The sequence below is a fragment of the Homalodisca vitripennis genome, chromosome 2, assembly GCF_021130785.1.
Source record: "Homalodisca vitripennis isolate AUS2020 chromosome 2, UT_GWSS_2.1, whole genome shotgun sequence".
Classification (NCBI taxonomy): Eukaryota; Metazoa; Arthropoda; class Insecta; order Hemiptera; family Cicadellidae; genus Homalodisca; species Homalodisca vitripennis.
In genome coordinates, this window is record NC_060208.1 from 45,746,261 (window position 1) to 45,768,480 (window position 22,220).

General features: G+C 29.5%; 1 protein-coding gene across 1 annotated transcript in view; it reads left to right on the forward strand.

The window, feature by feature from the left end:
• The window catches only part of LOC124356176 (phosphoribosyl pyrophosphate synthase-associated protein 2), a 46,580-nt gene that overhangs the window by 23,201 nt on the left and 1,159 nt on the right, over positions 1-22,220 (forward strand). Inside the window, exons 5-8 of the mRNA XM_046807351.1 lie at positions 2,356-2,472; positions 3,509-3,670; positions 16,982-17,128; positions 21,769-21,927. Coding sequence (XP_046663307.1) covers positions 2,356-2,472; positions 3,509-3,670; positions 16,982-17,128; positions 21,769-21,927 — 585 coding nt within the window. The remainder of the gene's footprint in view (positions 1-2,355; positions 2,473-3,508; positions 3,671-16,981; positions 17,129-21,768; positions 21,928-22,220) is intronic.

A 22,220-nucleotide genomic window follows, 5' to 3' on the forward strand; every position in this document is an offset into this window, starting at 1 on the left:
GAAATATGTACCTGTTTATAAATGAATGTCTTAATGAAATTTACCATGAATCAACTGGATTCACACCAAACGAACTACAGTTTGGAACAAGAAATATCAGATTTTGGGAAAAATATGTATCAAACCCTCTAGCTGAAGAAGTACCAATCGAACACAAAACTACTGATTGCAAGGCGTAAACTTGAAGAAAGTAGAAAGAAGAGATCTGATAAGATAAATGAAAAGAGAAAACCAGTTTCTCTCCAAATTAATGACCAAGTATTGGTAAAGTCCCATCACCTTTCTAAAGCTATAGCTGGTGAAACATCAAAATTATTTGAAGTGTACGAAGGACCATTCATAATTCAAGAAATCCTCGGGAAATCGACCTAACCAAATTTCTGATTTATCCCAAGAGCATGTATATGGACCTTATCATATATCCTCTTTGAAGTCATATAAAAACTCGGTCAACAACGCTACAGAATATACTGAAGTTGAACGCGTTGGGGACCTGTGTGAAATTAATACTATTTCCCCAAATAAACAGTGCAACTATACACCCAGTGACATAGACACTTTTAATCAATACTATATAAACATTTTCCTATCAGGAGGGGATAATAATTTGTTAGTGGAAAGTATACCGCTATTCGGTACACAATTCATTAAATGTGTATTTCCAAAAAAAAACTATGTCCTTTGACATTGAGTTTAATATTTGCCATTGATCTAATGTTTCTCTATTGTTTGTTTTATTGTATACTAAGAAACTTGTAACTTTGTTCGTTGGCTTAGCTTAAATACTACCTAACCCTAATGTTAATTTTGTTCTCCTTTTTCCCTATTGTTTGTTTGTTAATTAAATTTATTAAATAGTATGTATGATCATCAATTAATTCACTCATTTAATGTGGTTCATCCTTCTCTTTAAGTATCACACATCTATATGTATCATTTGCTATTCATTCGTCATTGTATCGAAACCATGTTCATTTATTTCACATGATTTTCTGAGGGGATATTGTAATGACTCATTTCATACGCCCATCTCTCACATTCATTTCAATACTTAGGGCCTAATTTAATTTAGAAATTTATTAGTAATAATAATTAAGGAATAATTATTTATAAAATTGTCTCAAATTTAACTACAAACAATAATAAATACGAAATCAAAATTAATCAAAATTCACCTTAATTACATATAAAATTCAAAAATTATAAAGTGAACTAAAGTCAGTGATACAGTGTGCAGGGATGATTGTTGAAGAGTGAAGAGAGCAGATATTTGAAAGGTGAAGAGGAGAGAGGGATCTGAAAGAAGTGAAGCAAGATTATTATTATAAAGAAATTGGTTACATTTATTCAGCAGTATTTGAAAGGTTACTTTATTAAATTCTTATTATCACTGAAGTACACAAAGAAGCAGAAGACAGACATTGGGTGAGAAATTCCTTTTAAGTTTACTAGTGATTCATTGGAAGAACATAAAACCCAGGAACATTCGATTTGGCTAATAATTCAATTTTAATATAATTTAAAATTTAAACAACAATTAATTTTCAAAATTACAATATCTTTTATAAAAAAAAAAAAACCCCAATATTTCTATTTCATTAAGCCAGCACGACCACCCTGCCCTAAAAATTAAGAATTGTATTTAAAAATTTTACTATTATTGTATCCTCCATCTTGTTTCAAAATTCAAACTTTGTATGTCAATTAATTTATCATCATTAAAATTTCACATTTATATCATACTGAGTTATTTGTTATTTCTAACTATAATCAGAATACAAATTAAGTTTAACCATTTATTTAAAGTAATAATAGTAGTAAGGATATTACATAAGATACCATACTAATGATTTCAGTGAACTTCAGTATAAATTTACTGAAATTATTTTAGTGAAATGCTATTAAATTTGAATTTATATGTCACTTCTAATTTAATTTTAAGAGAACCAGTTTTTAACTCTTAACTTTTCTCAAATTTTACTCATGACTTTTAGTCCACACTGGTTTCAGACTTATGCAGATACAATCTAAGGTTTGTCTATTTCATTTATAGAAAACATTATTATGTTTATTTGGAGGTTTTGTTACATTTTTCTGCTGCTACTTCACCTTTTTAGTTTTAAGGATTAAAAAGTTCCATTATTTTGAAAAAGTAAAAATTTCAAGCAGCATTGAACAAAACCACTTTATACCAAGGTTTCATGAACTATTGTAATGCTTTACAAATTTATCAGATTGTATAATTTAGGAATTTTTCTATTACCTGTTTTATTGTTTATTTGTAGCTGTAGCCAAGTACTATAACTCACTCACTGGAATAATTGTAGTTCTACTATAATTGTTATATTATTGCAGATACCAGATTACCGTAATGCAGTAATAGTAGCTCGTAATCCCGGATCAGCCAAGAAAGCCACATCTTACGCAGAGCGTCTTCGTCTGGGAATTGCTGTCATCCACGGAGAACAAAAAGTAACTAAATCAGTCTTTAAATTATTATGTGTTTGTCTGTGTGGTTCATTTAACTGCACTATTTTAGCTGGGCACTATGCACTATTATAGCACTAAAAAAAAACTTGTACAAAGAGAAAACAAAACATATTAATAAGGGTTTAATCAGAGGGACAATAGTCAGTCTGATAGACGGTTTGTGTTTTGGTAATAATCCGTATAAAACAGGTTACTTTAGGCATTAAATCTAATAACTATAAGTAATGCATTTCAACTATTCCTTGGTGCTTGTTTTATATATTTTTCATATTCCATGCTCTGCAAATCAAAATTCCGATGCTACACTCTTCTGTCAGCTTGTGTAGTTTTCAGCCATTTCACCATACATAATATCAAGGTTATTATTTATCACTTACGGTGTGCTACATAGGTTTGGTAGTAAAAGCAAGTCATAATATACTGTGAATTGTTATTGTAAAATCATGACAAAATTGATATCTGTGTTTTCGTAGCTTATTCTATTTTCACCAATCACTGAAAAAAATTTAAATTTACAGTTTTTACATAACATTTTATAAAAATCTGCACCCATTTTCCTTAAACATATACATTGATTCCATTATTCTGTTTCTTTTTTAAACAAATTAGTAGAATACATATTATACAACATGTTTTATCCCAAGCCCTTGCAATTGAATTAAATACTTTATATCATTAGCATCTTATTAATATTATTTTATGCTTGTTTACAGTACAAATATAGCTATTTTAATGAGATTTTCATGGTTTTCATAGTATGACAAATCTTATAGGTGCTGGATAAACCAAAATGCATTTTATTTATTTCAAATTTCGTGTTTAATTATAAATTGAAATATATTTCACTATAATGTATTTATGTTTCTCGAATAATTTTTAATATAATACTTATAATATGAATATTATTCTGCAGTTAAATGTAAGAATCAATTAAATTAAATAGAGGCTGGCAATTTATACATGATTTTTTGAAGTGAGTTTACACACAGATGGGCCTCAAGGTCAATTCTCTGTTCAGGAGGCGGAAAGTGACGAGGTGGATGGGAGGTACTCTCCTCCCCCACCCCCACTACTCAGCCGTACTATGGACATGGGGGTGGGGGTGCCCCAGCACCCTGCCAAGGAAAAACCTCCTATAAATGTGGTGGGGGATGTAGGTGGACGCATCGCCATAATGGTGGTATGGGCTTTTTTAAGTATATTTTAATGTTGTTTACTCTTAAATTTTCATGAGAAATCATCTGTCATAAAGTTATGATGTAATGTGATGGCCTATATACTTGTAAAGATGAAAATGTTTTATAGCAAACAAACAGCTAAACTTGTTTATTTAAGAAAAAAAAACTGTTACCAAACAAACAGCTAAACCATTTGGAAGCATAAATTATTACCATGATATAGCACAAGTTCGTATAATACAGAATATGAGTTAATTATCATAAGTGATTCATACGTTAATAACTTGTTTATTTAAGAAAAAAAACTGTTACCAAACAAACAGCTAAACCATTTGGAAGCATAAATTATTACCATGATATAGCACAAGTCGTATACAGAATATGAGTTAATTATCATAAGTGATTCATACGTTAATAACTTGTTTATTTAAGAAAAAAAAACTGTTGCCAAACAAACAGCTAAACCATTTGGAAGCATAAATTATTACCATGATATAGCACAAGTCGTATACAGAATATGAGTTAATTATCATAAGTGATTCATACGTTAATAACTTGTTTATTTAAGAAAAAAAACTGTTACCAAACAAACAGCTAAACCATTTGGAAGCATAAATTATTACCATGATATAGCACAAGTCGTATACAGAATATGAGTTAATTATCATAAGTGATTCATACGTTAATAACTTGTTTATTTAAGAAAAAAAACTGTTGCCAAACAAACAGCTAAACCATTTGGAAGCATAAATTATTACCATGATATAGCACAAGTCGTATACAGAATATGAGTTAATTATCATAAGTGATTCATACGTTAATAACTTGTTTATTTAAGAAAAAAAACTGTTACCAAACAAACAGCTAAACCATTTGGAAGCATAAATTATTACCATGATATAGCACAAGTCGTATACAGAATATGAGTTAATTATCATACCATAAGTGATTCATATACGTGTAATAACTTGTTTTATTTAAGAAAAAAAAACTGTTGCCAAACAAACAGCTAAACCATTTGGAAGCATAAAATTTAATTACCAAATTGATATTAGCACAAGTCGTATAACAGAATATTGAATGTTAATTTTCATAAGTGATTCATACGTTAATAACTTGGTATGTATTTAAGTAAAAAACTGTTTACCAAACATAACAGCTAAAACCATTTGGAAGCAAATAAAATTTTTTAGCCCATGATATAGCACAAGATTCGTATACCAGAATATGGATGGTTAATTATCATAAGTGGAGTTTTCATCATACGTTAATAACTTGTTTTATTTAAAGAAAAAAAAACATGTTGCCAAAACAAACAGCTAATAACCATTTGGAAGCATAAATTATTTAACCATGATATAGCAACAAGTCGGTATACAGAATATGAGTTAATTATCATTAAGTGATTCATCACCACGTTAATAACTTGTTTGATTTAAGAAAAAAAAACTGTTACAAAACAAACAGCTTAAACCATTTGGAAGCATAAATTATTTACCATGATATAGCACAAGTCCGTATACAGAATATGAAGGTAATTATCATAAAGTGATTCATACGTTACTAACTGTGTTTATTTTTTAAAGATAAAAAAAACTGGTTACCAAACAAACAGTCAGCTTAAACCATTTGGAAGCATTAAATTATTAACCTATGGATATATAGGCAACAAGTCGTATACAGAAAAGGCTATGAGATAGCGGGGTTAATTATCATAAGTGATTCATACGTTAATAACTTGTTTATTTAAGAAAAAAATACTGTTGCCCAAACAAACAGCTAAAACCATTTGGAAGGCATTAAATTATTACCATGATATAGCACAAGTCGTATACAGAATATGAGTTAACTTATCTTAAGTGATTCATAGCGTTAATAACTTGTTTATTGTAAGAAAAAAAACTGTTGCCAAACAAACAGCCTAAACTCATTTGTGAAGCATAAATTAATTACCATGATCTAGCCACAAGTCGGTATACAAGGCTATGAGTTTAATTATCAATAAGATGATTCATACGTTAATAAACGTGGTATTTAAGAAAAAAAACTGTTATGTTACCAAACAAAACAGCTCTAAACCATTTGGAAGAATAAATTATTACCTATGATTATAGCAACAAGTCGTATAACAGAATATGGAGTTAAATTATCATAAGTGATTCATACGTTAATAACTTGTTTTATTTAAGGAAATAAAAAACTGTTACCAAACCCAAACAGCTAAACCATTTGGAAGCATATAATTATTACCATGATTTATAGAACAAGTCGTTATACCAGAATATGAGTTAATTATCATAAGTGAATTTCATACGTTAATAACTTGTTTATTTTAAGAAAAAAAACTGTTGCCAAAAAAAAACATGGCATAAAACCATTTGGGAAGCATTAAATTATTACCATGATATAAGGCACAAGTCCGATATATCAGAAATATGAGTTAATTATCATATGTGATTCAATACGTTAATAAAACTTGTTTAATTTAAGAAAAAAAAAATCTGTATACCAAAACAAACAGCTAAAACCATTTGGAAGGCATAAACTTATTTACCATGATAATAGCACAAGTCGTATACAGAATATGAGTTAAATTTATCATAAGTGATTACATTACGTTAATAACTTGTTTTATTTAAGAAAAAAAAACTGTTGCCAAACAAACAGTCTTAATACCATTTGGAAGCAATAAATTTATTACCATGATATAGCACAAGTCCGTGTATACAGAATATGAGTTAAATTATCCTTAAGTGATTCATTACGTTTGAATAACTTTGTTTTAATTTAAGAAAAAAAATACTGTTACCAAACAAACAGCTAAACCATTTGGAAGCATAAATTATTACCCATGATATAGCAACAAAGTCGTATACAGAATATGAGTTACTTATCATAAGGTGATTCATACGGTTAATGAACATGTTTATTTTTTAAGAAAAAAAAACTGTTACCAAACAGAAGCAGCTAAACATACCATTTGGAAGCATAAATTATTACCATGATATGCAGCTCAAGTTCGTATACTGAATATGAGTTTAATTATCATAAAGTGGATGTCATAGTTAATTAACTTGTTTTATTTAAAGAAAAAAAAACTGTTTGCCAAATCAAACAGCTAAACCATTTTGGAAGCATAAAATTAATTACCATGATATAGCACCAAGTCGTATAACAGAATATGAGTTAATTTTCATAAGTGGATTCATACGTTAATAACTTGTTTATTTATGAAAAAAAAATCTGTTGCAAACAAAACAGCTAAACCAATTTGGAAGCATAAATTTATCATTACCATGAATAATAGCACAAGGTTCGTATACAGAATATGAGTTATATTATCAATACAGTGATTCATTAGTTAATAACTTGGTTTATTTAAGAAAAAAATAAACTGTCACCAAACAAACAGCATAAAAACCATTTGGAAGCATAAATTTAATTACCATAGATATAGCACAAGGTTGTATACAGAATATGAGTTAATTTATCATAAGTGAATTCATACGTTAAATAACTTTGTTTATTTCAAGAAAATAAAAACTGTTACCAAAACAAAACAGCCTAAAACCATTTTGGAAGCATAAAATTATTACCATGATATAGCACAAGTCGTATACAGAATTATGAGTTAAGTTTTAATTTATCATAAGTTGATTCATACGTTAATAACTTGTTTATATTTAAGAAAAAACTAAACTGTTGCCAAAACAAACAGCTAATACCATTTGGAAAGCAAAATTATTACCATGATATAGCACAACAGTCCGTTATTATACAGAATTATGAAGTTAATTTATCATAAGTGCTTTCATACGTTAATAACTTGTTTAATTTATGAAAAAAAAAACTGTTTACCAAACAAACAGGCTAAACCATTTGGAAGCATAAATTATTATCATGGATATACGCACAAAGGTCGTAATACAGTATAATGAGTTAATTATCATAAGTGATTCATCGTTAATAAACTTGATTTTATTTAAGAAAAATAAACTGGTTACCAAAACAAACAGCTAAACCATTTGGAAGCATAAGAATATTACCTTGATATATCACAAGTGGTATACAAGAAGATATAGAGTTAATTTACATTAAGTGATTAATACGTTAATAAACTTGGTAATTTAAAAGAAAAAAAAAAAACTGTTGCCAAACAAACAGCTATTCCATTTGGAAGCATAAATTAATTACCATGATGATTGCACAAAGTCGTATACCAGAATATGAGTTAATTATCATAAAGTGATTCATACGTTAAATAACTTGTTTGTATTTAACGAAAAAAAAAACTGTTGCCAAACAAACAGCTAATACCAATTTGGAAAGCATTAAAATTATTAACCAATGAAATTATTGCACAAGTCGTATACAGAATATTGAGTTAATTTATCATAAGTGATTTCATACCGTTAATAAACTATGTTTATCTTAAGAAAAAATAACTGTTACCAAATCAAACAGCTAAACCATTTGGAAGCATTAAATTATTACCGATGAAAATATTGCACCAAGTCGTATACAGAATATGAGTTAATTTATCATAAAGTGAATTCATACGTTTAATAACTTGTTTTATTTAAGAAAAAAAAAACTGGTACCAAACAAACATGCTTAAAACTCATTTGGAACAGCATTAAAATTATTACCATGATATAGGTCAACAAGTCGTATACAGAATTTTGGAGTTTAATTCATCATAAGTGAATTCATACGTATAATAACTTGTTATTAAAGAAGAAAAAAAACTGTTGCCACAAACAAATCAGCATAAACCCATTTGGAGAGCATAAATTTATTTACCATGATATAGAACAAAGGTCGTATACAGAATACTGAGTTAATTTATCATAAGTGATGTCATACGTTAATTAACTTGTTTATTTTTAAGAAGAAAAACAAACTGTTGCCAAACAAACAGCTAAACCATTTGGAAGCATAAATTATTACCATGATATACGCACAAAGTCGTTTATACAGAATATGAGTTCAGATTATCATAAGTTGTAGGATTAATGACGTTAATTAACTTGGTTTTTTTAAGGACAACAAAAAACATGTTACCGACAAACAGCTTAAACCATTTTGGAAGCATAAATATATTACCATGGATATAGCACAACGTCGTATACAGAATATGAGTTAATTATCATAATTGATTCATCAACGTTAATAACTTGTTTGATGTAAGAAAAAAAAACTGTTGCCCGAAACAAACATGTCTAAACGCCATTTGGAAGCATAAATTATTACCATGATATAGCACAAGTTCGTATACAGAATATGAGTTAAATTATCATAAGTAGTTCATACGTTAATAACATTGTTTATTTAAGATAAAAAAAACTGTTGCCAAACAAACAGCTAAACCCATTTGGAAGCATAAAATTATTAACCATGATATAGCAACAAGTGGTATACAGAATATGAGTTAATTATCATAAGTGATTCATACGTTTAATAACTTGTTTATTTAAGAAAAATAAAACTGTTGCCAAACAAACAGCCTCTAAAACCATTTGGAAGCATATATTATTCTAACCATGACTATAGCACAAGTCGTATACCAGAATATGAGTTAATTATCATAATTGATTCCAATACCGTTAATAACTTGTTTTATTTAAGAAAATAAATACTGTTGCCAAACAATACAGCTAAACCAATTTGGATGCTTAATATCTTATTACCAATTGATATAGCACACAGTCGGTATACAGAATATGAGGTTAAATTATCATAAGTGATTCATACGTTAATAAACTTGTTTATTTTAAGAAAAAAAACCTGTTACCATAACCAAACAGATTAAAACCATTTGGAAAAAAAGGCATAAATTATTACCATGATATAGCACAAGTCGTATACAGAATATGAGTTAATTATCATAAGGTGATTATACGTTAATCAACTTGTTTTATGTTAAGAAAAAGAAAACCTGTTACCAAACAAACTAAGCTTAATCCTATTTGGAAGCATAAATTATTACCATTGATATTAGCACAAGTCGTTTACAGAATATGAGTTAATTATCTCATATGTGATTCATCGCACGTTAATAACTTGTTTTATTTTAAGAAAAAAAAACTGTTGCCAAACAAACAGCTAAACCATTTGGAAGCATAAATTAATCTAACCATGGATTATAGCACAAGTCGTATACAGAATATGAGTTAATTACTAATAGTGATTTCATTCCGTTAATAAACTTGGTTTTATTTAAGAAAAAAAACCTGTTGCCAAAAACAAATCAGCTAAACCATTTGGAAGCATAAATTATTACCGATTGATATAGCACGAAGTCGTATACAGAATATGTGTTAATTATGATAAGTTGATTCTTAATGACGTTAATAACTTGTTTATTTACAGAAAAAAACTGTTGCCAAAACAAACAGCTAAATCCATTTGGATAGAATTAAAATTATTTAACCATGATATAGCACAAGTCGTATACAGAATATGAGTTAATTTTCATATAGTGATTCATACGTTAATTAACTTGTTTATTTAAGAAAATAAACTGGATACCAAACAAACAGCTAAAACCATTTGGATGACATAAATTATTACCATGGATATAGCACAAGTCGTATACCAGAAAGTATGAGTTAATTATCATAAGTGATTCATACGATTAATAAACCTTGTTTATATTTACAGAAAAAAAACTGTTACCCAAAACAAAAAACAAGCTAAAACCATTTGGAAGCAGAAATGTATTTACCATGATATGAGCACAAGTCGTTATTCAGATATGAGTTAATTATCATAAGTGGATTTCATACATTGTGAGTTTAAGAACTTTGTTTATTTAAGAAAAAGAAAACTGTTACCAAACAAACAAGCTAAACCATTTGGAAAGCATAAATTTATTAACCATGATATAGCATCAAGTCGTTAATACAGAATAATGAGTTAATTATCATTTAAGTGATTCAGTACGTTTAGATAACTTGTTTAATTTAAGAAAATAAATACCTGTTGCCAAACAAACAGCTAAAACCATTTGGAAGCAATAAAATTATTACCATGATATTAGCACAAGTCGTAATACAGCATATTTGAGTTAATTATCATAAGTGAATTTCATTACGTTTAATTAACATTGTTTTATTTAAGAAAAAAAACTGTTGCCAAACAAACAGCTAAACCATTTGGAATGCATAAAGTTATTAACCATGTTATAGTCACTTAAAAAAGTCGTATACAGAATATGAGTTAATTATCATAAGTGATTCATACGTTTAATTAACTTGTTTATTTAAGAAAAAAAAACTGTTAGCCAATACAAACAGCTAAATCCATTTAGGAAGCATAAATTATTACCCCATGATATAGCAAAGTCGTATACAGAATATGAGTTAATTATCATAAGTGATTCCTTACGTTAATAACCTTGTTTATTTAAGAGAAAAAATATAAAATGTTACCATAACCAAACAGCTAAAACCATATTGGAAAAGCATGAAATTATTAACCATGATATAGCACAAGTCGTATAGCAGAAATATGAGTTAATATCATAAGTGATTCATACGGTTAATAAGCTAGTTATTTAAGAAAAAAAACTGTTACCCAAACAAACAGCTCTAGAATCATTTGGGAAGCAATAAATTATGACCATGATCATATACGAAGTCCGTCTTTACAGACATGATGAAGTTAAATTATCATAAGGATTCATACGTTTAATAACTTGTTTTATTTAAGAAAAAAAAACTTGTTGCCGAAACATAACAGCTAAAACCATTTGGAAGCATAAAGTATTACCAATGATATAGCACAAGTCCGTTTACAGAGATATGAGGTTAACTTATCACAGTGTTCATACGTTAATAACCTTGTTTATTTAAGAAAAAAAAAACTGTTGCCAAACCAAACTGCTAAACCATTTGGAAGCCATAAATTTATTTACGCATGATATTTCAGCCACAAGTCGTATACCAGAATATGAGTTAAGTTATCATAAGTGATTCATATACGTTAATTTTTTTTTTTTTTTTTTTTTTTTTTTTTTTTTTTTTTTTTTTTTTTTTTTTTTTTTTTTTTTTTTTTTAACCTTGTTTATTTAAGAAAAAAAACTGTTGCCAAACAAAACAGCTAATACCATTTTGGGAAGCATAAATTATTACCATGGATATATGCACAAGGTCGTATACAAGGAATATGAGTTAATTATCATAAGTGATTCATTAACGTTAATAACTTGTTTATTTTAAGAAAAAAAACCTGTTGCCCAAACAAACAGCGTAAACCATTTTGGAAGCCATAAATTAATGTTACCATGATATAAGCAACAGTCGTATACAGTATATGAGGTTAATTATCATAAGTGATTCATACGTTTTAATTAACTTGTTTATTTAAGAAAAAAAAACTGTTGCCAAAACAAACAGCTAATACCATTTGGAAGCATAAATTATTACCAATGTATATAGCACAAGTCGTATACAGAGAATATGAGGTTAATTATTCATAAGTGATTCATTACGTTAATAACTTGGTTTGATTTAAGAAAAAAAACGTGTTGCCAAACAAACAGCTGAAAACCCATTTGGAAGCATACAAATTATTACCATGATAATAGCACTAGTCGTTATACAGAATATGGAGTTAATTGATCATAAAGTGATTTCATACGTTTAATAAACTTGTTTTATTTTAAGGAAAAAAAAACCTGGTTAAACCAAACAAAAACAGCCTAAACCATTTGGAAGCATAAAATTATTACCATGATTATAGGCACAAGTCGTATACGAGAAATATGAGTTAATTATCATAGAGTGATTCATACGTTCAATAACTGTTTATTTAAGAAAAAAAAAACTGGTTGCCAAAAACAAACAGCTAAACCATTTGGAAGCATAAATTAATTACATGAGTATAGCACAAGTCGTATACAGAATATGAGTTACTTATCATAAGTGATTTCATAGACGTTAATAACTTGTTTATTTTAAGAAAAAAAAACTGTTACTCAAACAAACAGCTAAAAACCATTTTGGAAGCATATAAATTAATTACCATGAATATTAGGCACAAGTCGTTTACAGAATATGAGTTTTTAATTAGCATAAGTGATTACATCACGTTAATTAACTTGTGTATTTAAGAAAAATAAAACTTGTTAGCAAACAAACAAGCTTAAAACCATTTTGGAAGCATAAATTATTTACCATGTAGATAGCAAAAGTCGTATACCACAGAATATGAGTTAATTATCATAAGTGATATTCATACGTTAATAACTTGTTTATTTAAGAAAAAAAAACTGTTGCCAAACAAAACAGCTAAAAACCCATTTTGGAAAGCAATAAATTATTACCATGATATAGCACAACGTCGTATACAGAATATGAGTTAATTATCATAAGTGTTTCATTCGTTAATAACTTGGTTTATTTAAGTAAATAAAAACTGTTACCGAAAACAAACAGCCTAAACCATTTGGAAGCACTAAATTATTACTCATGATATAGATCACCAAGTGCGTTATACAGAATATGAGTTTAATTATCATAAGTGATTCATACGTTAATAACTTGTTTATTTAAGAAAAAAAAACTGTTACCAAACTACAGTCTTAAACCATTGTTGGAAGCCATAAATTAATTACCCATGATTATAGCACCAAGTCTCGTTATACAGAATAATGAAGTTAATTTTCATATGTTGGATTCATTACGTTTTTAATAACTTGTTTATTTACAGAAAAAAAAACTGTTACCAAACAAACAGCCTAAAACCATTTGGAAGCATAATTTATTACCCATGATATAGCCACAAAGTCGTATAACAGAATACTGAGTTAAATTATCATCAAGTGATTCATACGTTCAATAACCTTGTTTTATTTAAGAAATATAACTGTTGCCATAACAAACAGCTAAACCACTTTGGAAGCATAAATGTGTATTACCATGATATAGCACAAGCGTCAAAGTCTATACAGAATATGAGTTAATTATCATAAGTGATTCATTCGGTTAATAATCTTGTTTATTTAAGGAAAAAAAACTGTTACCAAACAAACAGACTATACCATTTGGGAAGCATTAAAGTTATTACCATGATATAGGCAAAAAAAACCAAGTCGTTATACAGGAATATTTGAGTTTAATTATCCATAAAGTGATTCATACGTTAATTAAACTTGTTTATTTAAGAAAAAAAAAAAACTGTTTAGCCAAAACAAACAGCTAAAACCAGTTTGGAAGCATAAAATTATTACCATGAAATTATAGCACAAGTCCTTATACAGAATATGAGTTATATTTCTCATTAAGTGATTCATACGTTAATAACTTGTTTTATTTAAAGAAAAAAAACTGTTACCAAAACAAACAGCTAAACCATTTGGTAAGCATAAATATTTTACCATGATATAAGCATCAAAGTCGTATACAGAATTTGGATGTTAATTTTTCATTTAAGTGATATTCATACGTTAATTAACTTGTTTTGATTTAAGAAAAAAAAAACTGTTGCCAAAACAAACACTAAACCATTTGGAAAGCATAAATTTATTACCTTGATAAATTTATTACCATGATATAGGCACAGAAATCGTATACATGAATATGAGTTAATTATCATAAGTGATTCATACGTTAATAATTGTTTATTTAAGAAAAAAAACTGTTGCCAACACAACAGCTAAATCCATTTGGAAGCATTATATTATTACCATCGATATAGCACAAAGTCGTATACAGAATATGAGTTAAATTATCTCAATAAGTGATTCATGACGTTAATAAACTTGTTTATTTAATGAAAAAAAACTGTTACCAAACATAATACAGCTAAACCCATTTGGAAGCATAAAACTTATTACCCAATTGTATATAGCACAGAGTCCGTATACACAGAATATGAAGTTAATTATCATATAGTGATTCATCACGTTAATAACTGTGTTTATTTAAGAAAAAAAAAACCTGTTAACCAAACAACAGCTAAACCATTAAGAAAAAAAAATGTTACCAAACAACAGCTAAACCATTTGGAAAGCATTAAATTATACCATGATATAGCACAAAGTCGTATACAGTAATATGAGTTAATTATCATAAGTGATTCATACGTTAAATACTTGATTTATTTAAAAAAATAAAACTGTTGCCAAACAAACAGCTAAAACCATTTGGAAGCATAAATTATTACCATGATTATAGCACCAAGTCGTATACAGCAATATGAGTTAATTATCAATTAAGTGATTCATACGTTAATAACTTGTTTATTTAAGAAAAAAAAACTGTTACCAAACAAACAGCTAAAACCATTTGGAAGCACTTAAATTATTACCCATGATATAGCACAGTCGTTATACAGATATGAGTTAATATATAAGTGATTCATACGTTAATAACTTGTTTATTTAAGAAAAAAACTGTCACCAAACAAACAGCTACCATTTGGAAGCATTAAAATTATTACCATGATATGAGCACCAAGTACGTATACAGAATATGAGTTAATTATCATAATGTGAATTCATACGTTAATAACTTGTTTATTTAAGAAAAAAAAAAACTGTTACCAAACAAAAACAGCTAAACCATTTGGAAGCATTAAATGATTACCATTGTATAGCACAAGTCGTATACAGAATATGAGTTAATTATCATTAGTGATTCTACGTAATAACCTGGTTTATTTAAGAAAAAAACCTGTTGCAAACAAACAGCTAACTAAACCCATTAGGAAGCATAAATAATTACCATGATATAGTCACAAGTAGTATACAGATTATGTGTTAATTATCATAATGATTCATTCGTTAATAACTTGTTTAATTTAAGAAAAAAAATACTGTTACCAAACAAACAGCTCTAAACCCTTTGAAGCAATAAATTATTACCCATGGATATCAGCACAAGTCGTATACAGAATATGAGTTAATTATCATAAGTGATTCATACGTTAATAACTTGTTTATTTAAGAAAAAAAACTGTTGCCAAACAAACAGCTAAACCATTTGGAAGCATAAATTATTACCATGATATAGCACAAGTCGTATACAGAATATGAGTTAATTATCATAAGTGATTCATACGTTAATAACTTGTTTATTTAAGAAAAAAAACTGTTGCCAAACAAACAGCTAAACCATTTGGAAGCATAAATTATTACCATGATATAGCACAAGTCGTATACAGAATATGAGTTAATTATCATAAGTGATTCATACGTTAATAACTTGTTTATTTAAGAAAAAAAACTGTTACCAAACAAACAGCTAAACCATTTGGAAGCATAAATTATTACCATGATATAGCACAAGTCGTATACAGAATATGAGTTAATTATCGTAAGTGATTCATACGTTAATAACTTGTTTATTTAAGAAAAAAAACTGTTGCCAAACAAACGTGCTGAATGATAAATTGAGTTCAGGTTAATAATTGTTATTATAGCATGTGTGAATTGACTTGTAACTCAATTAAAGTATGTATAGCTCTTGCAATTTTATTACCTCTAAAAGTAAATATTCTGATGAAGTGTTTAAACTGTAAACATCATCTCCTAATAATATTAGTACCATAGAAAACTCCATTTTCCACTATATACAAAAAGTTTTTTCCTAGACCAGCTTCATATCTTATCTAATGTGATTTTAGGGTCTGGAGTTAAAGATGACTAACTTAATACTGATATAAATTATCTAGTTATTTATGTTTGAAATTGCTCTTCAACTTCTCATTCTTACTTTAAAGTGGTAACTACTCCATACTTTGTGTTTTATGAACTGTTAAATAAAAAACATGGTAGCTGTGCGACTTGTATATTAACATTTTTAGTTACTTGCAATTTGGGAACAACCTCAAATAGGTATAATTTTATAAGGAGTAGGAATACTCCTCTAATATATATATATATATATATATATATATATATATATATATAAGAGAATGTTTGTGTGTATGACATTGATATTTGATCGATCATTATGAAAATTTGTGTGTGTATATATATTTTTCCATGGAGAAGATTTATATGCCATACCCATTGTAATAACTCGCCACCAGGCGTAACTCTATTTCGTTGTTGGAAATATAATTCACTTGAACCAGAAGTGCTCTTACACGGGCAAAGTTTACGAAAAGCATGGGAAGCTACGGGAAACAGCTAGTAAATAATTAAACACAGTTCATTTCTTTATAATTAATCGTATATTATAGAGATTGAAACTGTCACATTTTGTAAAATTAACCCATGTATAAAATGTTATATGCACATATAGAATCTCATATCTTATTTTGTCTTTAAAACAAAATATTTTTCTATTGTTATTGTATTACAGGACGATATGGTTGATGATGTCCAATCATTTGTTGCGGCAGCTGAAGTACTGAAGGAGAGGGGAGCCTACAAGATATATGTACTTGCCACTCACGGTCTTCTCAGTTCCGATGCACCAAGACTTATTGAAGACTCGCCCATAGATGAGGTAATTCTTTTTACAGTTTATATTAAAATTTTTTTGTACTTAATGGGGCGGCCATTTCTTTCTGTCTGCCAAATATGATACTCAGATCCTAAAACTCTATTTTCTGCTTGAAATTGTTAGAATTAACACATCGTGTGAGGTGTGGTCACCGGCAACCACCACAGAACACCAGTGGAGAGCGTGGCGGTAGCCAGCTACCGCGCACGCCATTGTTTGTTTAAGGGTTTATTGGGGTTCAGCCAGTCTCATATTCGGTAAAATATTTTTACCGCAGTTAATGTGTTAACCTTAAAAAAGGCCAACATTTTTCCAATTGACAGGCGGTTTTTAGCAATTTTGTTGGAGTTTAAAATGGAACTAGTGGTAAATTAATCTTCATGATATGATAGTTAGGGGTGCCGTTGTTCTTTGAAGGATCTAAAATTAAAAGGAAAATTTAATATTATTTTGTTATATATGTGGTAATTCAAAATTTTGGTAAAATAATTTGGAAAGTGATTAGACATAAGAAAAACAAAGACAAGGTTATGACATAAGATGTTATGTGTTCCGTCCATCTTTCTGTATGTTGTATGTTAAAGTTTATTATTAATGATTGCAGGTTTGAAAGGATTATAGGATTTCAGACATTTGTCATCATTATATATTACAAAATGTATAACACTACATTTCGAGGATTGAAATGTACCTTCTTCATCAGGTGAGAAGACAAGTGCGCTAGAAGTCAAGAGCACAATCACACTAGCACAGGCAAAAGTGGGATATGTTTTTTTAGTGGCAGTCCATTGTCACATGTATTTTCATCTGACGAAGAGTATATATATCAATCCTTGAAACAGTGTTATACATGATGATAGCAAAGTCTTGAACCTGTTGTGATTTAAGAATATTTTTGATCTACGAAAACAACTGAGTTATTTCAACAAATTTGGGGTGATTACTGATGTTTGTAGTGTAAAATGGTAAATATAATAATAATATCACAATCTTCAAAATGGCAGTCGTTTAATATTTCTTTTATAAAATGTCATGAAAATGCTTTACTGGAAGTAAATATAACATAACATTAAAAACTCTAATTTTTTGTACAAAATCCAGTGATATATTTATTTAAATTTGACTATAAATAATAGAGAAATCAACTATATATTTGACCAAATTATTAAAAATTAAATACGTCTATTACAAAATCATGAGGAACTGCATGTTTCAAAATTTCAATTTTATTTCTACAGTTGGCTAAACTCATGTGAAACAGTTGTTACTGTTTCCTGTAATATTGTGATAGGCCGAAAAGTTTGATTCCGATTCCTGTGTTATTTCATACTAAGAAATAATGTAGCATGATTCCAAAAAAATGTTTTATCTTTTTTATTAAATATCACCTAATACCAAAGAAATTCAATACCAAAACTTGGCGTCGATTCTGAATTTGATACGGATTCCTGTTCATTGGCAATACCCCTTTTGGACTAATTTAACAACTAATTAGATATCTTTACCTCCATTAAATTAAAAAACAATCAGGGAGGTTTTGTCACAAGTTACATGTTTCAGAGATAACACACCACCAACTGCAGTATAAGCCCTTCGGCAGATTCAATTTTATACTATATCTAATGATGGAGTGTATCTCTGAGATACATATAAGGCATGTTCAGAAAGTACCGTTTTTAGAAAAACAAGTAAAACAGTTTTCTTTCAACACAATGTTATTCCTACATGAAAGCCCAAACTTTAAACTATTTTTCAACCTAGTTTCCACTGATGTCCAAACACTTGTCATAGCGGGTGATCAATTTGCCTATACCGCCTGTGTAGAAGGTTCCTGCCAACGAATGTAGTCACGACTCCACAGCAGTTTTCACTTCATCGTCGGTTTCAAAGCATTGGTAGCCTAGCTCGCACTTCATGTGCAGGAAAAAGTGGTAGTCAGACGGCAAGTTCAAAATGCTGTATGCTCCCAACGAAATTGTCGAACCAATGTGTCACCAGCGATATGGGGCTGAGCATTGTCATGGAGTAACACAATTCCGTTAATGAGCATTCCTCTCTGTTAGTTTTGAGTTGCCCGCCTTAGTTTTCTTAAGATTTAGCAATACCTTGCCATAGCATTAATGGTTTCACCTCTTGCGAAAAAATCAATTAGCAAAACACCTTTCCAATCCCAAAAGACAGTGCACATGGTTTTTTGTGCAGACATTGTCATCTTGAATTTTTGTTTCTTTGGGGATTGCATGTGTGGCCACTCCATTGACTGCTGTTTGGATTCTGGTGTGACATGACGGACCTAAGTTTCATCACCTGTCACAATTTTGTTTAAAAAATCCTGACCATCATCACTCTACCGTGTGAGAAAAGTCAAAGCACATTTTTAGAACCCATTGGAAACACAGCTTGCGATAACCTAAGCGGTCCGTAACAATTTTGTACAAAAGAGTGCGTGAAATTTGTTGGAAATCGTCAAATAGCATTATCATAGTGAAACGTCTGTTCTCTTGGATTTTTTCGTCAACTGTCCTTACCAGTTCATCGGTGACAAGAGAAGGCCGACCGCTCAGATTCTCATCATGGACATTTGTTCGACTACCATTGAGCATTCTAACCCACTTTCTAACCATTCCTTTACTCATTACATTTTCCCCGTAAACATCTCGAAGTTGACGATAAATTTCAGCCGGTTTCACATTCCTTTCTTTAAAAAAAATCTTATTAAAGAATGAATGAAGATAGAAAGTGTTTTAGAATGGTGGGTGGTGTCTTGTGTGAAAAAACAGTGAAAGAAGTTTTACCAGTATTATTGATAAACAAACAACAGCTCTCAAACTTAATTGATTCGCTAAACAAGCAACTAACTAAAAGAGGCATAGAAATTAATGAATATAAAGAAAAACACAGTATCCGAATAAAGGGGCAAGATGAAGAAGAATCAACAGAGAAGAAGAATCTCACAATCGTTGAGATCACTAATTGTCTTAAACATTTTAAACGTTCATAGAAAACTGAAAACAACGTAGAACAACTAAAATGGCGTGAAGGCTAACCATTACCAGATGAAGAATTTTTTCTTCTTCTTCGTAATACAGCCAATAAAAAGAACACACTCTTCAAAGAAGAAGAGAAATATCCTTTCAATCTCGTAAAGATAAACCTTCTCTTCCTATCCCATCTAAATTCCCATTTAAAAATGGAATTTCCCACTATTTAATCATAAAGGTGACTACGAGTATAATATGGTAAATAGTTTTGTTACTATTAAAGCAAATCTGGCCAGTATAAGTGGTGATCATAAAATTTCAAACCACCCTTAGTCTTATATAACCTTTTAAAATATATACAGGGTGCATTATGAAAGTAATGCACATGATTTTATTGTGACGCGATTATCGCAGTGAGTTTGGACCGGTTGGATAATGTGGTGGGGGTTCTGCCCTTCCAAACGCATCCAGTCTCAGTTCGCTCGAAGCAGTAAGAGTGGTAGGATGTGCCTGCATGAAGTCCGTTTTTTTATTGTTTCAAGCCACAATAAAGCTCGCTGGAACTGTGGAACGCTATTAAGTTTTATGTTCGGTTTCGGAAGAATGCAACGAAAACTTATCAAGTGCTTCAAGAGGGCTTTGAGTAGGAATGCATTTTGAGATCTAAGTGCGGGGAAGGTGGCACACGAAATCTTTTCCCAAATCCAAAAAAGGCGTGCATGAATAAATATTGCATGAAAGCAATGCTGATTGTCTTTTTTACGACCGAGGAATCATCAATTTTGAGTTTGTACCCCAATGATAAACTGTCAATGCAGCCTAGCCTGGAGGTGCTCAAGAGACTGAAATGTCGAGTCGCTCATGCCAGGCTTGAAATAAAAAATGTCTTCAAGCTCCAACACAACAACGTCCCCTGCCACACTGCCTTTGTCGTTACCCACTACTTGACCCAGAACTCTTGGTCCCAGTCTTTTTACAGTTCTGCCTTTGATCCATATGAATTTTGAAAAGAGAGCTGAAGGGAAAGCACTGGGAGTCTGTGAAGAACATCCAAACTCATTTTACAAAGTTCCTGTGAGGCATTTCAGTCGAGGAGTTCCAGGGTGCTTTCTAGGTATGGTAGAATCATCTCCGCGGGTTTAATGATTCAGGAGAAGACTATCTTGAAGAATTGTAACCTTTTGTAACAATCAGTTGAATAAATCTATTTTTCTTAGAAGATAGATTACTTTCATAATGCACCCTGTACATGATGACATTAGACAACCACACAAATTATGAAGTTAGCAAAAAACATTTACATCTATTTTTACCACTGAGAAGTGGACATTCACTCTTTTACAGAATAGACACATAACGATGCATGCACATAGAAAATACAAACTATAAGAAAAATATTATGTATAGAAAGAAATACTGTTGTCCATGAATATATTTTATTAGATTTATAGATTTTTTTACATTTGAAAACCAAGATATATTTTTAGAAGAAAGCAATATTGTTTCATTTACTATTTATGTAAATAGAAATAATTTTAGTAAAATTTTAAAGAAATCATCATTTGAAATGTACATTGTCTCTATCCATCACAGTGTTTTCTTATAGCCTGATAAAATGGACATCCTATACAGTCGGTATATATACTTGGTGTTTCTGTACAGGTGGTTGTCACAAACACCATCCCACACGAGATCCAGAAATTGCAGTGTCACAAGATCAAGACCGTGGATATCAGTGTATTACTATCTGAGGCTATCCGGCGTATTCACAACAAAGAGTCCATGTCCTACCTGTTTAAGAACGTCACTTTGGAAGACTAGGTGAGCTTTTTGCTCTTAACATTTTTGGTTCAACATATGATAATTATAACGAACATCTTTCTGCAACAACCAGCTGTCCAGACCACCTATTTAGTTTTCTACATTTCTTGTTATTTTGATATCTATACAGTTGATTGTTATTTTGTTTCAATTATTTATAACAGCTATGCCTAAACAAAATGACTGTAAATAATGTGCCAGTAGTTTTTTAAAAAAGTAAAAGAATTATTATAAAAATACTTCTTTAAAGATATTTCACACAAACTATATATTTATACAAATTTAGCTTCCAT